At 35.3% G+C, this 16044-nt stretch overlaps 1 protein-coding gene across 2 annotated transcripts in view; it reads right to left on the bottom strand.

The window, feature by feature from the left end:
• The window catches only part of LOC102229675 (guanine nucleotide exchange factor VAV3-like), a 56554-nt gene that overhangs the window by 29959 nt on the left and 10551 nt on the right, over nt 1–16044 (bottom strand). For both annotated transcript variants that reach the window (XM_023336200.1, XM_023336199.1), the window contains exons 3-14: nt 11469–11527; nt 10944–11009; nt 10240–10357; nt 8821–8913; nt 8362–8430; nt 8167–8270; nt 6799–6898; nt 6384–6479; nt 4353–4421; nt 3865–3951; nt 2557–2642; nt 2238–2370 (exon numbers count right to left, since the gene is read on the bottom strand). In XM_023336200.1, the coding sequence (XP_023191968.1) occupies nt 2238–2370; nt 2557–2642; nt 3865–3951; nt 4353–4421; nt 6384–6479; nt 6799–6898; nt 8167–8270; nt 8362–8430; nt 8821–8913; nt 10240–10357; nt 10944–11009; nt 11469–11527 (1080 nt within the window). The remainder of the gene's footprint in view (nt 1–2237; nt 2371–2556; nt 2643–3864; nt 3952–4352; nt 4422–6383; nt 6480–6798; nt 6899–8166; nt 8271–8361; nt 8431–8820; nt 8914–10239; nt 10358–10943; nt 11010–11468; nt 11528–16044) is intronic.

Genomic DNA, 16044 nt, shown 5'->3' with positions numbered 1-16044 from the left:
AAATCATTGATGACTATGTGGGTGCTGTTCAGTAGCACCGCATTCAAAGGTTGAAGTTTTATTTAGCAGAAAATGATGTATAGAGTTAAGCAGCCTTGGAAGAGTACACACATTCATCACCTGATATTAGCATCTCGGTCCTGCAGTGTGTGGTGGTTCCAGGCACAGGTTAAAATTAAGCCCAAACATCTCCAGAGGTGTTGTTGTGTGGCTTTGTGCAACTAACAGGAAATGTATAAGACACACAGCTCAAGGTTGAGAAGGGTCTAAAAACTAAATTCATATTTAATTTAAAAGAACTGGCAAAAAAAAAAAAAAAAAGACAAAACCCCCGAAAAGCACGTTTAGGCAAAGAGATGTTAAATACCAGTCACTGTGCTGCACAAACACCATCCCAACACACATCTCACAATGGCTTAATAGAGTAAATGATTATGATAATAGGCTCACTTTTATGAAAACCACATCATATTTTGGCGAGCTGTCGCTTTCATGTTAGCAATCAGCACCAGAGTGGGAAGACACCATCTGTGGGAATCCATCAACACAACATCAGCAAGTCTCTGATACAACAATGCTGCCTGCCAAAAATTTGGTTAAAAAAAAAAAACACTAACCAGAACCTTGCAATTCTTTCAACTATTTCACATTTTGTCACAACACCATGTCAAACTTTTGTCTATATTGTTGAGATTTTATTTACAGATGAACACAAAGCAGTGCGTAACTCTGAAGTGCAAGGGAACTAATAAAAACATATTATTCAAATATTATTGAAATAATTCAGTTCCCCTTATTGCTCTATTGTCCTTCAATTTCTCATTCATATCTAAAGTGTTTTAGAAGACAGACACATCAAAGATAAAATTGTGGAGAATTATAAAGTGGGGTGGGGATATAAAACAATTTTTAAAGCCTTGTGGGTCTCGTGGATTTTTGTCCAAGCCATTGTTTTAAAATGGAAAGACTATGACACAACAGGTTTGCTGTTGTTCATCTAAAAAAAGACTCTCAAACTGTGTTCCTCTTTTCTTCTGCACACCTGGCACCAATACTAGCTCATTAACAAGGCTCTGCAGAGCTTGACTACATGCTAGTGAGGAAGTTTCAGCATGTAATTCAAGTGCATAGGAACAAGAAACACATCTATAAGTTGCAGGACCCTCAAGGTATGCAGTTTGAGACCACTGATCTAAACTAACAAGCCGTGTAAGGAGAGCATCAATAAGAAAAGCAGCCAAGAGGCACATGGTAAATCTGGAAGACCTGCAGAGATCCACCACTCAGTTGGGAAAATCTGTCAATAGGGAAGCTATTAGAAGTGCAGTCCATAAAACTGGGCTTTAAGTGAGATGCAGGACAAATATAGATTAATTTTAATGCATATTTCATTTGTCCCTGCGCCAAGACACTGAGCTTCAGTCAAAGTTATGGACTGGACAAATGAAAAAACCAAGCAACAAATCATTCAGTCACAGAGCTACAACATTTTTGGTTGAAGTGGGCGCTATGTATGAGAACGTACAAATGCACACAGAGGTCTGGAGGAGGAGTCGGGGGATGCAAATTGGATGCACAGAGATTGACTCTGACATCCTATCAATTGTAAACCAGCAGGCAAAGTCACATTTCTCATTATTGTAGACCTAGTAGGCCTACAACCTATAGTGGTTAGGTGGAGTGGACAAACAGGGAAAATGTTAAAATCTGTAAAAATGTTGTGTAAAAATGCATACAATTAGTTCCTTCAATTACTGTTTGTCTGCTGTTCTGCAGCTTTCTGTTATCCATGAGATGGATGTGGTTTTGTATGTTTTACACATCAGAGCCATTTGTACTGAAAAAAGAGAAATATGACTTACTGGTTATTCTTTGTTTACTCCAAAAATGTTGCACTCATATCATTAAACAAGAGTCTAACTGCTATATATGCATTTGAACATGAAATATGTTAAGTTATTGCTCTGTATGTTGGTTTAATAAACTTGTCAACAAAAAACGTGGCCCATTCCACCATTTAAGTTGCCCATTCTTAGACTGTCACAGAAAATCCTAATAAAATAAATAGAGGTTTATGGCTGTGACATGACAAAATTAGGGAAATTTTGGTGGGCTTTAATACTTTTGCATGGAACTATGCAGATTGCTCCTAAATGAAGATTTTACACAACAGAGAAAGTCAGTTTTATATATATCCACAGTTTTGAAATGCGAGACTAAATAGAGGGTAAACTGACCTTTTTGCCTTCTCTGTCAGATGTGGGATTGTTTGTAATTTTGAAGAAGTTAAGATCGAGTATGTCCTTCATCTCATAGTTGTCTCCCCTTCTCTTGCAAACAATGGCTGCCACATCGAATAAAAATATGTGCCTATAAAACAAGAGCATATTATTTTATTTATTTGTCTTTATTCTATACCAATAAGATTTACTTGACATTTTACTCAAAATAAGCTTGATCCTTGGACTAATTTAATTCATCCAGCTTTCAACGAGTAATTTTACTGTCTACAGATTTATTTTTCTCTTAAGGGCAATGATCCTGAAGCATACCAACCTGTCCTGTTTCCTCTTGTCAACATTGGAGACCAAGCGCACCTCTCCGTCGCCTTTTGGTCGACCAAAAGTGACAAGTGGCTGATTCTGCAGGCAAAATACACAGGAGCTGAGCACTGATGTATTTTCAAAATATGCTTTGACATATAAATGAGGATATTGTTGTAACTCAACTACACGACTACCTCAATCAAACAACCTGTAGCACATTGCTTTCTACGTCCTGTATTTTAATTACTAGAAAACAGAAACCCACCTGTTTAGAGCTGCCTTTGATTATTAATAACTATGACACTGATCAATATATTTGATGAATATATGCTTGATGATTTTGTAATGTTTATTGCTTGTTTCATAATTGATTACTATATTATGTTACATGGTTTGAAATGCCTTGAGGCTGAAACGTGCTCGAGATCTTGAATACTAGAACTACAACAGGTGATCCCAGGTATTTTTTGGTGTATTGTATGTAAAGCAATGAAGAGTCTGATGTTTTTGTGGTCTATAGGTTATTTTATGCCCTAATTATGCATGAGCTATATATTATTCCATCACTGTGCAAGTGTGTCTGCATCTGATGGTCCAATTTTAAAAACCTTTCGATTCCTCACTCAGAACCTCCACATAATACCCAATTACGTTATTTTCTGTGTAATGAGGATCAAATACTATGTATTTTTTACTAACCATTGCACAATCTTCAGAAGAATGTCCTTCAAAGTTAAAAGTAAAGCAAATACCCATTAAAACATAGAAGATTTTGAGCTGTTTAAAAGGAGCTGCTTTTATTACTGATGATAAGACAGGGCACTATGATTATTCCAAGATGTGCACTGATCATATTTTTAGCAATTACTTGAATAAAAAAAATTCAAGACACTAATTAAAGAAAAAAAGCTTAGTATGTTAATACCAAGCTTAGCTAATACAGAAGAAGAATAAAAACCAATAAAATATTTTTGTCCTACTTTCTGCACATAAGAACATGTAAACCTGCATTTCCAGAGTGGTTTCACTAAAATCATCAAATTCCAAAACTTTTAGACAGTTGACCATTTTGGAAAGGTTTACAGTGATGAGAAAATCTAGTTTTTAGCTACTGGTATTTGACAGATGCTAAGAAGGGTAAAAACCAAAAAAAACAGCTAAAATCTTAAAATACACCTGGGCCTCCTGTTTCTAAACAATAATGAAGGTATTTGAGTTTGTAACATTTAGTTCCTTTTGCTTAACATAAAAAATATATCTTAACACATCCTACACAAACAGCTGGTTATAGTTCCAGAAAGAGATTTTATTGATTTACCAGGTTTTCGATAGATCTCTGGTACTGGTCGATCTCCCTCAGAGTCTCGTTATCTCTCTTCACTTCATTGACATACTGAGCAAGGTCCTAAATATGAAACACACAAAAAAAACATCCTACTGGATTCATGTATGCAAGTGACAATTGTCAACAAAACTAGCAATCATTGCATGGACATACCTTTCAGGACCTGACATTTCTGTATTAAAAATGGTTTAATTAGTGTAATACTCTGCTTTTCATTAGTTGAAAATCAAAATAATATATATTTTTTTTCATGATTAAAGGTGTAATGTTTGTAGGTTTACAGATTAGCTGCAAAAGCAACTCAACATAATCTCAGGATTAGTGTGGAGCAAATAAAGTTCTCTTTGCACACTAAATGTAAAGCTTATTTAACCTTTTTTTTTTAAACCAAATAATCACATGTAACATGAAATTATCTGCTATATATCTGTGATTACATACTATTCAAAACAGGCACTTGCCTTCATGGCATCAAGAGCAATCTTCAGGTTGCTCTTATCAGCAGCATCATGAGTGTGTTTGACGAGTTCCTGACAGAGAAAAAGGACAGAAAAATGATTACATACTGCTTCTGCTAGCTGAACTCTCACACAGACACAACTGCATGGACAAGTACATTCAAAATCAGAACCTGAAGTATTGATTTGACAAAGGCGAGGAGTGGTTTTCATTTAAAAGATTGTGCTTTTCTTTATTTACTCTGATTTTAGAGCAGCTAACGAGATAAGTTAGCTGCAGTAGTTCCTCAGACAGGATTTTAAATAGACCAGATTTAACCGCTTCTCCTTGTTTTATATGCCATTATTAGGTTATTCTATTTATTTCAGCCCAGGAAATCAGTTGATTAATTACTTTATATTTTGAGATCATCAGAAATGCTAAAATATTTCTTAGCCTTGGATGTATGCTTTCTTAAAGAAGTCTATTAAGCATCAGTACATCTCTACAGTACAGTATAGTTACACATTATGTGAGTGCATATAAGTTTCATTAATAATAAATTCAGCTTTTAATTTTAGTAATTAGCGGTTTTTGATTTTCAATGTTATCTTTTGAAAAAGTCAGTGTTTTTTATATCAACATATGTAGATGCCCTCTTTAATTTGTCATAAAAAGAGTTTAATTTAATATGTTATGGGACTATTAAATTTATACTGACACACTGTGATTTGTGAACCGTTAAACAGTTTAGCATTTTAACATTTTGGCAATGTGAGTTTTGCTGTTGTTGTTTTCACTATTCTGTTGTATTTTAGTTCAAAATATTTAATCTCCAGATTGTGCTAAATAAAATATACCTAAGTAACAACCACAGGAATATATATCTTTCCTTTTTTTTGACACATTACTGTAGTTGGTGCTGTGCAAACCAAGTGTGATGGAAGATGCTCACTTCCACTGGAAACCTCACAGCACATCCCAACATCGCTTTGTGTTGAAGCCAAGTTTTAATTTCTAAAGTGGCAGATGCTGCCTGTTAACCACACAAGCTGCCAACATTGTTTTAACTGTATGTGTGTGTTCCTATAACAGAAAATAATTATGATAATTGAATCATTTTCACACCATTATGCACTGAGTATGCCTATTATATGGAAAAATATATATAAAAAAAAGGGTGTGGAATAATTTAAGCTGCAATAACATTTCTCAGAACATTATGAGTAATGAAAAGATCAACCATATCTGAGTCACTTTTTCCTCTTGCCCCTCTTCTCCTTTTTCCCCCTCCATCACCGTTTCTCCTTTTCTCCTCAGGGAATGGCTAAGAACTCCCTGATTCAACACCATTTACCACAGAGGCCTTTACCCTCCACAACGATTTAAAACCACTCTGTAGGCATTGGCCTTTTCTGCCCTGCCAGCTGTAATCTGACCTCAGATTCATATAAACCAGAGGAGACAATGTCATACAGTTTATCAGTAGGTAGAAGAACCGGTGCAAGTCTGAAAGGCAGGAAGTCCACTTTCATCCGAGAGAATAAAAGCATCTGACAGAGGATGTGCAAAACTAATCTCTGTTTTTATGACTGGAAATAATCATTATTCCTCTAACAAAAACCAAAAAATAAAATAGTTTTTTAAATGTATAAATGATATTCAGTTGGGTCACATAAAAGGAGATTTTCTCCTTAAAATATTTAGACTATGACTTAGATTTTTTTTTCTTAATTTTGGTACGCCAGCTCAGATTCCAAGAGTAAAACAAAGGGTGTTTATTCATCCAATATAGTGTTTTTCATTGACTCTTAAAGAAAAATTCTTGAACAAACATGTGGAGGATGTCGCCCTCTAGTGTTTACTTGCAGATTCTTAATGAAAAGAAGAACGACAAAACTTCTCCATATTCTAAAGGTTTGGATTTGTGTATTTATGAAGCATAAACAGTAGCATGAATGGACTCAACATAAAACAAGCTCTTCTAAATATAAAATTCTAGTTTTCATAAAATGTTTATGAGTTTTTCTATTTGGTCATTTTACCGAGTTTACCTGTAGCAAGAGATGGTACTTTAGGACTCTTTGCATGGGAACAACCAGCAGGTCCCTCAGTGTGAACTTCCCATTGTTGGCCCTTTTGGAACATTCCTATAAAATACACAACAGGCATATTAAGATCTGTGCACGTCACTTTGCACCATGACAGAGTCTGTATGTGTTTGTGTTAAAAGGTTTTAATATTTTTGGTCTGGAATAAGCTTATGATTTGTTAAAACATAAGTGTTTTATACTAGTTGAAATATTTTTCTTCAATTTCATTGGTTTAACATTTTCAGAAGAGTAAAGCCTTAGAATATGTAATGCAAAAAATACACAGTAGGGGTCAGTAGAGGTTAATAAATATCATTTGTGTAGTATGTCGGCATGAGGAGTTTTAGAAAAGAAAAGTGGTTTTCAAAAGTTTTACCTCTAGTTTCAAGCGAACATCTTCTTTCTCTTTGCAGATGAGGTCTAAAACAGCAATGGCAATCTCCACCCGACTGCAGTATATCCCATAAATGAGAAGTCTATCAGAGCGAATGAAAGGATGGTTTACTAAATTAAAACATACTTCAAGGCATCCAAAACTTCCTGACAACCATAAAAGCATACAGTATTTTGCAAAAATATCCATGCCCTTGAACATTTTCACATTTTTTCACCTTACAAACACAAACTTCAATGTATTTTAATGGAATTTTATGTGATAGAACAAAACAAAGAAGATAATGATTGTGAAGTAGAAGGAAAGTGACTAACTTTCCTTCTACTTCTAGTGAAATTGATTTTAACAATTTTTGCAAATAAAATTTTGAAAAGTGCGGTGTACAGTTAGATTTAGCCACTGGTACTCGTTTTACCACTATATAAAATCGAATGCAAAAAAATTCCCTTCAAAGGGTTTCTAATTAGAAAACAGAGGCCCATCTGTGAGTGATTCAACCTTTGTATAAATGAAGCTGTTATGTGAAGGCCCTGGGGGCTCATTAGGGAACATGAGAGCACAAATCAGCGTCATGAAGACTAAGGAACTAGACGAGTCAGGGAGAAAAGGTTTAAAAAGAAGAAGTTTAAAACAAGCTGAGGTCATTAAACTGTATCCCAGCTTTCAGCACTGCTCAGTCCACCAGATAATGGAACGAATAAAGCACAGCTGCAAGCCTACCAAAATACCTTCTAGCAAACGTACAACCAGAGGTACAAAGAAATGATTCAGAGCAAACAAATTTATGTGTGAAAATGGTCAAGTCAAAGTGCAAAACCTAAATCTGGTTGTCAGACTGTTAACTTGTTACAGATTCTCTCCATCTGATCTGGATGAACTGGGGTAGTTTTTTAAGAGCAACTGGCTACAATTTCATGTCTCTAGATAAGATGCGATAATAGAAACATTCCCCTAAAGTGTTGCAGCTGTGAAATGGCTTCAAGAAGTGTTGCTCGATGGAAGTGATTAGGAGATTAAAAAAGAAACACGTTTCAGATTTTATCATCACTAAAACCATAGCAAAAAAAATACAGACGTTTGTGGTATTTATAAATGTGTCTGCTGTGAGCAAAAGTTTAAAAAGACACTTATAACGCAAACACTTCAGTCATTTGAATGGTTCTAAAAAATTTACTGATAAAGGAGAAAGATTTGCACTTTGACTAGGAAATTCACCAACAAAGAAAATAATAATGAAAAAAAATATAAAAAATCTCCAAGTCTTTGACAATAACATTAATCTGACACCCACATTTGAACCAATAATTAAAACAAAGCAACTTTATATCTTGTGTCGGACTTGTTTAGTACCTTTCCTTATAGCTGATGAAGATTTGGTAGAGATTGAGGGCATTTTTGTTCAGGATGGAGTCTTGCAGATCTCCCATTAGGCTCTTGTGAACTTTAACCAAATCCTGTATTGTAGTAGAAAGCCATGAGCATCAGAACAGATGGTTTTACTGGCATATTTTGCTATTAAGAGATGAAAAAGGCAATTTGACTTACAGGAATATTGACAAAAACTTTGTCAATCTCAGCTGCAGAGAAGAATTTCTTCAATGGATTTAGGAAATACTAGAAAGAAATGAAACAAGAACATCCGAAAAATACTTTGAAACTCCTTCTTAACACTTTTTTTTACAATAATTTGAAATAATCACACATCCATACTGAAACCACACAGATGTATCATTTGATGAATGATGCTAGTGTTGGTGGAAGGTGAAATGCAGAACTGCTAACTGGGAATTTCCCCCAATAGCCCCAAACATCTAGAAAAGTCTTCATGCAGAATGATCATCATGCAATCAGATTAAGATTTACGAGTCTGACTTTGTGATTATAAGAATTTCTACTTCTGACAAACAGCAAGTGAAAGCTAGTTGTGTTAATGTGGTACGAAAATAAGTAATCCCAGTTGTGATGAATTAAATCTAGACATTTCACATAAAACTGGTTCAGCACCTTTTCAATGGACTCCAGTGTTTCTGTGTATCGCTCTTCCGTCTGCTTAATCTCTGAAAGGCAGCAGCTGCGCACATCAACCTCTGCCTGTTTCTAGGAAGATACACAAGAGGAAATGCTGTTTGAATGTCATCATCTGATGGGGAGACATTGTTTCTTTAGGGTATCTGAAGGAAAGGAAATTCAAAATGTTGGCAAGTGACTAAACAATTCCATCAACATTCATCACACAACCTTTAGATAAGCCGTTTTTTTGTTCATTTTAACATTTTGACACGTTACAACCACACAAACACAACATATTTTGTGAGGATTAGGTGTGAAACAGACCAACAGAAAGTTTGAATTATTCAAAAACGGTATGGAAAATGTCTAATGACAACAAATGCATTTTCACTGCAAGAGATTTTTCAGTAACCATGTTAGTTTTCTGGAGTAGGTTTGCACCAGTCAGGGCATGAATCAGACGAAAGCAGTTAAAGTCTATCCTGAAAACAGAGCAAGTAGAGAAGTAAGACATTTGGATCAACCTGGAATTTGGGTGGTACTTCATATTAAAAACATTTCTTAAGGGTTGACAATCTTTGCTTTTTATTTAAGTGATCTGAATGTTTGTCCTCCACTGTAGTAGATATGTTTTGTTAACTTTAAATTACATGGCTTTAAATTACATTACGTGCTGAATGTGGCAGTATTTTACAAAGTTTGCATTAACATACATTATATACTCTGTCAATGTTAGAGGAAATATTTAATTAAAGAAAGCATGGTCTTCCCACTTAGTGTGTCCATGGATACATAGAGGGAGAGAGACAAACATTGTTGTCAAAGCTTTTTAAAGAGAATTTAGAAGGTCAACTTAAAATATTTTAAAATGTTAATGTTCTGAGATGCAGACTGAAGCGATCACAACTGCTCGGCATTAGTGTGCATGTGTGGTTACCGTTCCTATGGGACACATCTCCCTGACCTTAATTATCAAAGTTAACAAACTGATTCTGAGTTGAAGTTTGTTTTATTTGAACTTCAGAATCTAATGACTAGAAAATTATCATAAATGACATGAATCTTTAGGTGAAGGGCTTTGGTTTCAGACCCTCAGTCAAAAATTCACACAAAGCGTAGTTGAAAATTTTCCAGGAAATTAATTTCTGGTAAAAAAAAAATAAAACCCCCCAAAAAACTTGAGCAACAAGTAGTGGAAATGCACATTAACTGCTAAGAGGGAAATTTCTTCTCACATCTTCAAAAAAAACAAAAAAAAAACAAATAAGTCCTTTAAAGACTCTCATTACAAGAAAATACTGTAATGTTGATGTACACTAGATAGCGGTACACCTGGAGAGAAGTTGCAGTTTCATAATGCCAGTAATGTAGAGTGCATGTGTGTGTTTGTGTGAGTCTGACTCATTGTGGTACCAGTGGTGCATGCTGTTCAGTCCTCATGAGGTCTTCATAGATCTCTCCACCCGCATACTCATCTTCCAGCCCGTATACTGCTGCATACAAGTCATCTTCGTCCTCAGGAACATTCTCACTATCACACACACACATACGCACAAACATTAACGAATCAGAACCATGCAAACCATCTGTCACAAGTAGGGTACCTTGTTGCACAAACCAAAATTTGTGTAAATTGTAAAAGGGTTTTGCAGCTACAGTAAAGATGCAACAAAGGTTTCTTTTCATAAAGTTGCTTATCATTTTCTTTCTCATCATGCCCACATGCAGATATAAAAGAATGAAATTCCTCAGCAGGACAGCTCATGATTCAAATAAACCAGTCTGTAGCATTGATGTGGCAAGAAACAAATACAAATATTGCAGTCGCCCCATCTGTTCTCAAAATTTTATTCTTTTCTATCCATCACACTGTCAACAGCTCCCATTGAGAATCTTAATAGGGATGGTACATCTAGACTCAGCAAAAACATGCCAAATTACTCATTTGTTTTCTCTGACAGAAAGAGGGAAACAAAACAAAGCCCATTACCAAACATGTGGGTGTTTGCAGACCCCCTGGAGAGCCTGGATGCAAGAAGCTAAATCTTCTTCTGAATGAAATAATCACGCTCCATCAACACACTCAAAGGGCCCACAGAGACAACCCTCATACGTACTCAATCAGGTCCTCTAGGTTGTTGTAAATCTCCTCGTCTTTCAGGCTCTCCTCCAGTGGAAACGGCCTGGAAGAGAAGGGAAAGCAGGGAGACTTTAGTGAACAAAGGTGAAAGGAAAAGCAAAAGTGAATTTTTATCTTTAAATGTAGTTATGTGTTAGATGAGATTTCTCAAAACCTGAACAAGAGATGAAATAGTTTAACCTAAATTCGAAAACCTAAATGAAACTTAGGTTTTTTTAACGTCTGGTTCTCTCTTGTGGTTCTTGCTGGGGGGTGGTTGTTTTGGTTTTTTTACTGTTGGATAATCAAATTGTTTATTAAGAAATGTGTTTTTTTCAATATTTCTTGCGATGAAGTTAACTGGAAATTGGTGGGCGACTTGCGATTGTAGTGTGCTGCAGTGTCGGTAAAGAGGGAAGGTGGAGGCGGAGGTGCTGGATGGAAATGAAACAGAGGTGCAAGCAGAAACTATTTTAAATGTATATAAGAAATATACAGTATGTATATATGTTTGAAGACTTACTTGAATCCTCCTTGCTGTGCGACTGCTGTGTGGGAGAGCTTAGACAGAGTGTCCATGACCTGGTGAAACAAAAACAATCATATTTGTGTGTGAAATATCTTGATCTCATTATCATTGTTTTTATCACTTGTGTAAATAATACAAAATAATCTCAATAAACTGGACAGGAAGTACTTTTGTTTTGATAATTCTTAACAGTAACTGTAATTGTGATGAAACAATAGCGTAATAATTAGAGAATGCCCCAAAGTCTAAATTATGAAGCCACAGTGAGCATTTACAGATTGCTATGAGACACTTGTAGCCTATTTAAGATTAGTACAGCACATCAACTGTCGGAACTTCTGTGGTCTACAGCTAAAATACTGGTTTGCTTTCACTGCTGATGATAGAAACAAAACTTGAGTCTCAGATGAAGTCAATTCACGAGGCTATAAGGAATGAGTCTAAGACGTCTTTAGTCTTGGTTTATGTAACACAGAGAGAGAAGAATCCAAAAAGAAAAAATACCCATAACCAACATAAAAAGCCCAAATGGAATAAGTCAGGTCAGACTGACTTACAAGATTTTTGCCCAGGGTGCCAAACAGGCTAGGACCCGCCTCTGCCTGGCTGTATTAAAGTGCTCCTTAAATAAAGTTTAATTTAGCTTGTTATATTTTTGTGATTTCAGTAAAATTTTCAGTAAAATCCCTACAAATTTTTATTTTGTTTTTAAGGGTTTTTTGTGTATTTGATTTAGTACAGGAGGGATTTAAACTGGGAAATTATGTAAAAGAAAACTTTGGGATTCTTGGCAAGAGAATGGCAGCTTCTACCACCCTGCCAAAGAACAGCCAACCTGCATGTGTTGAACATCTGTCTTAGCTGAGCTCAGGCACATAACAGAGAGAACTGAAAGAAAAACAACCTAATCTGGTATACAGAGAGATAACACAATGACCACAGTGAAATATTTTGCTCATGTCAAGGCTCTCATTTTGGCCTGGAAACCTTCCTGTGTTAGAGTAATTTTGTCGCATTCTCCCCGTTTTTACAGTAGTTCGTAGTTTTCTCTGGTGCAAACATATCGGTCTTAGATATGAAACCCTTTATATTAATTTCAGTGTGTCTAAAAATAGCTGTTATGGACATTTTAAAATGTACAAAAAGTGACAGTGATAAAACCAATTATTTTCCTTCAAAGTTTACTTCATTCAACAAGTGCATGGCAGTCATCAATAAAAATAAAAAATAGAAATAAAAACGTTTTTCATTGGACAAAAGAAACTAATAATAAAATCCACCTATGCAGCTCTCCTACAATTATGTCTCAGTGCTATTATTCACATTTTCTCCAACTCCAACTTAGACACTGCATGAGAAATAGTCAAGTTTAGCCAATATTACTATTATTATGACTTTTTCCAGAAGTCTCTTTCATAGAATAGTATTAAATGTCAATAATCTGCATTACTATTTGCTTTATTCAAGGGGTTTGGATTTGCAAACGTGTTTTATAAAAACATAAACAGACATCTGACAGGTTAGAACTAACAGCCTGTCTAGCCGCAGTTTATGTCCTCTTCCTGTGTGAATAAATGCTGCAGCTCTGGAGCACACAGGTGTACTTGAAACTTGAAAGACTCTTGAGACCAGCTTGAAAACCACCTTAAAAGAGAACATTTGTATCACAACAGATTATTAAAAGCAACTAAGATCTTTTTCAAACTAAAGCAAAATAAACATTTCCTATGCATGCAAAATGGTTTTAAACATCAGTATTGTTGTTTTTAAGTATTTCCAGCCCTAACGTGACTTTTATTACACCGACGTAGCTCCTAAACATAGGAGCTAAAACGTTTTACTTTTAGGAGTAGTTTTACTGTGCTGTACTTTTTACTATTACGTAAGTAATATTACGATGAGGTATCACAACTCTTACTTGAGTAATATTTCTGGATACTCTGCACACTATTATTAAGTTAAATAAATGAAGAAAAAGAAATTTCAACCAAAGATGAACCAGATATAAACATACAGCTATAGTTTATGTCTAAACGAAAATTCGTGTTTCAACACAAGATTTGTTCTCCTGATGTTAGTTTGTAGATGCTGAGCTTGCTGAGGCATTTGATAGTGAAAAAGATAACAAACACATACATTAACCACTGTGTTTGTTTCATACGTTTTATATCTAAAAAATGTACATTGAAATGTGTTTCTTCTGCCTTAATTTATTATTTTGTAATTTATTTGTTTCTAATCTTTTTTTTGGTCTGTAAAACTCTGAACATAACTTTATACTGTTTGTCTCTCTATTGACATCATTTTAAAATTTTAAATCAGATGTTTTGATAAATACCACATGCTTTTTACTGGATACACACGTAGGAACAGTGCTATTCCTACGTGAGTAAATTTTTCGGGTACTCTATCCAACTCTGCTCTTGAAGGTCAAAATAAGTGCTTATTGAAGAAAACTGCTGCAAGTTTTTTAGCATTACAAACTTTGATCTGATCATGATGAACTTTGATCTGATCATGAATGATGAAAACTTTTTTCTGACTGATTTTAAGTCTTAAAAACAAGCTGCTCTCACACCAAGTTCGTCTGGTTAAGTCACATGTGACTTGCAATGCAAACCCACAAAGTTAGCTGACATCCAACCACCTCGGTGACTGTGGCCTATTTAGCAAATGCATCTTCTACCCTGAGGGCAATGTGAAAAAGGTTATTTTATTAAATACATTTTTTTCTCCCATAAACCTACCTCCAGAGAGTCATTTCGGTTAACTGTACAGTTTAGCACTTGTCTCCACTATGAAGTGTTCATTAAGCTTTGGTCAGTTTTGTTGTTTTAAAAGTGCTAATAAGTAAAGAATGCTTGGTTTTTGGTGTATTTGGACATTGTACCTCCTCAATTTTAGTAAGTGGAGTAGTATGATTCTTAAAACAATCAAAAACTTGCATTTTGTTTTTGAGTACCCACATTTTAGATGGTTTGTTGTCCCAATTAGTTAATTGTATTTTCAGTTGTATTCAAAGTTTGTCTCTGCAAGGTTGTTTTCTAAGCAACCTTAAAAATTTGCCGCTTTAATTTATAAAATAACAACAGGAAGGCAAATGCTGACAGTTTAACTGAAAATAGAAAGTTTATTTATTGTATTTTACTTCGCTGAATTGCAACATGATCCAATTGATATTTCGTCTAAAATATTATCTCTTCACATGTAACTGGTGCATAAAACATGAAATGAGGATAATGTGGAAGTATTTGTTGTCATGCAGAAAAACAAAAATGTTGGTCTACCAGACACTGACCTGGTAGAGACATGAAAATGGCAGAAAACAAATGGAATTTAAGTCCCTTCACAAAGTTCTTCTGTGGCTACTAAAACCAAATGGATAGACAAAAGGCACCATGGAGAAAACTAAGATTCTGTTATGGCACAGAAAGCGACTAAGAGCAGAATAATGGAAATGCCGCAAATCAAATCTCCTGGTTCACTTTGAGATCTACAAAGAAAACCTTGTAGATCAGGCCAGACTTTGAGGAGTATGAGGGAGATTTACTTTTCTGAAACCATAAAAACTGTTGGAACAACTCTTGTGTCCTAATTGCTACCACACAGAAATTAACAAACCCAACAGTTTTTTCCTGCCCTTTAAACTTATTTCTTTATTGAAGTTTAATGAGTTTGCAATATTCTTTAATGGTAAAGTCCAAAGCATCAAAAATGCAGTCGTCTCCACAACACAAATACCTTGGACATCTAACTTTGACACATTTCACATCTGTCGCTGTTAAAACAGTCAAAAATAATGTTTGCAGTCTGACTCCATCAACATGCTGCCTTGATGAGTTACCGACCAGATTCCTAAAATCCGTAATGAACAGCTTGTTACTACAACTCGCTCATCTGTCAACATCTCACTTCAGACTGGAACATTTCCAAATCAATCAATTTGGGACTCTCTCTCTTGAACCTAATAATCAGGGATAATATTGAATTCAGAAAAAAATTTTAACAGCCATATTAAATCGATAAGATAGACAGATTTTTATCTTCTAAAAAACATTGCTCGAATAAAAGGAATAGTGTTTAAACCAGACATAGAAAGATTAATCTATGGTTTTGTCTCCAGCAGGAGGCTTTCACTTAGCTCTCTAAATGAGCTCTGATACGGCTACAGAAAACTCAGAATGCTGCTGCAAGAGTTCTTACTAGAACCAGGAAATACAACCATATTAGTCCAGCACTCAGGTCTCTGCATAGACTTCCTGATGCACAGAGAATAGACTTTAAAACAGCACTGCTTGTGTATAAGTGCCTTTGTGGTCTAGCGCCAAAGTACATCTTTGATATGTGAGAGCCATATGAACCAGTTCAGACTCAATGTCACCATCTCCGGCTGGTGATGCTGCATTTCAGTGTTATGCTCCTAAAATCTGGAACAGTTTGAAAAAGTGGGACATGCCTTGACCCTGACAATGTTTAAATCCAGGCGGAAAACACTTCCTTTAGCTGTGCATGTGGCAGCAGGAAGCATTTTATCTACATTTTTTTATTTCTAATTTAGTTTAATGCTTTT

This window comes from Xiphophorus maculatus, chromosome 6 (genome assembly GCF_002775205.1).
Source record: "Xiphophorus maculatus strain JP 163 A chromosome 6, X_maculatus-5.0-male, whole genome shotgun sequence".
NCBI lineage: Eukaryota > Metazoa > Chordata > Actinopteri > Cyprinodontiformes > Poeciliidae > Xiphophorus > Xiphophorus maculatus.
This window is presented reverse-complemented; position numbering and strand designations above follow the sequence as displayed.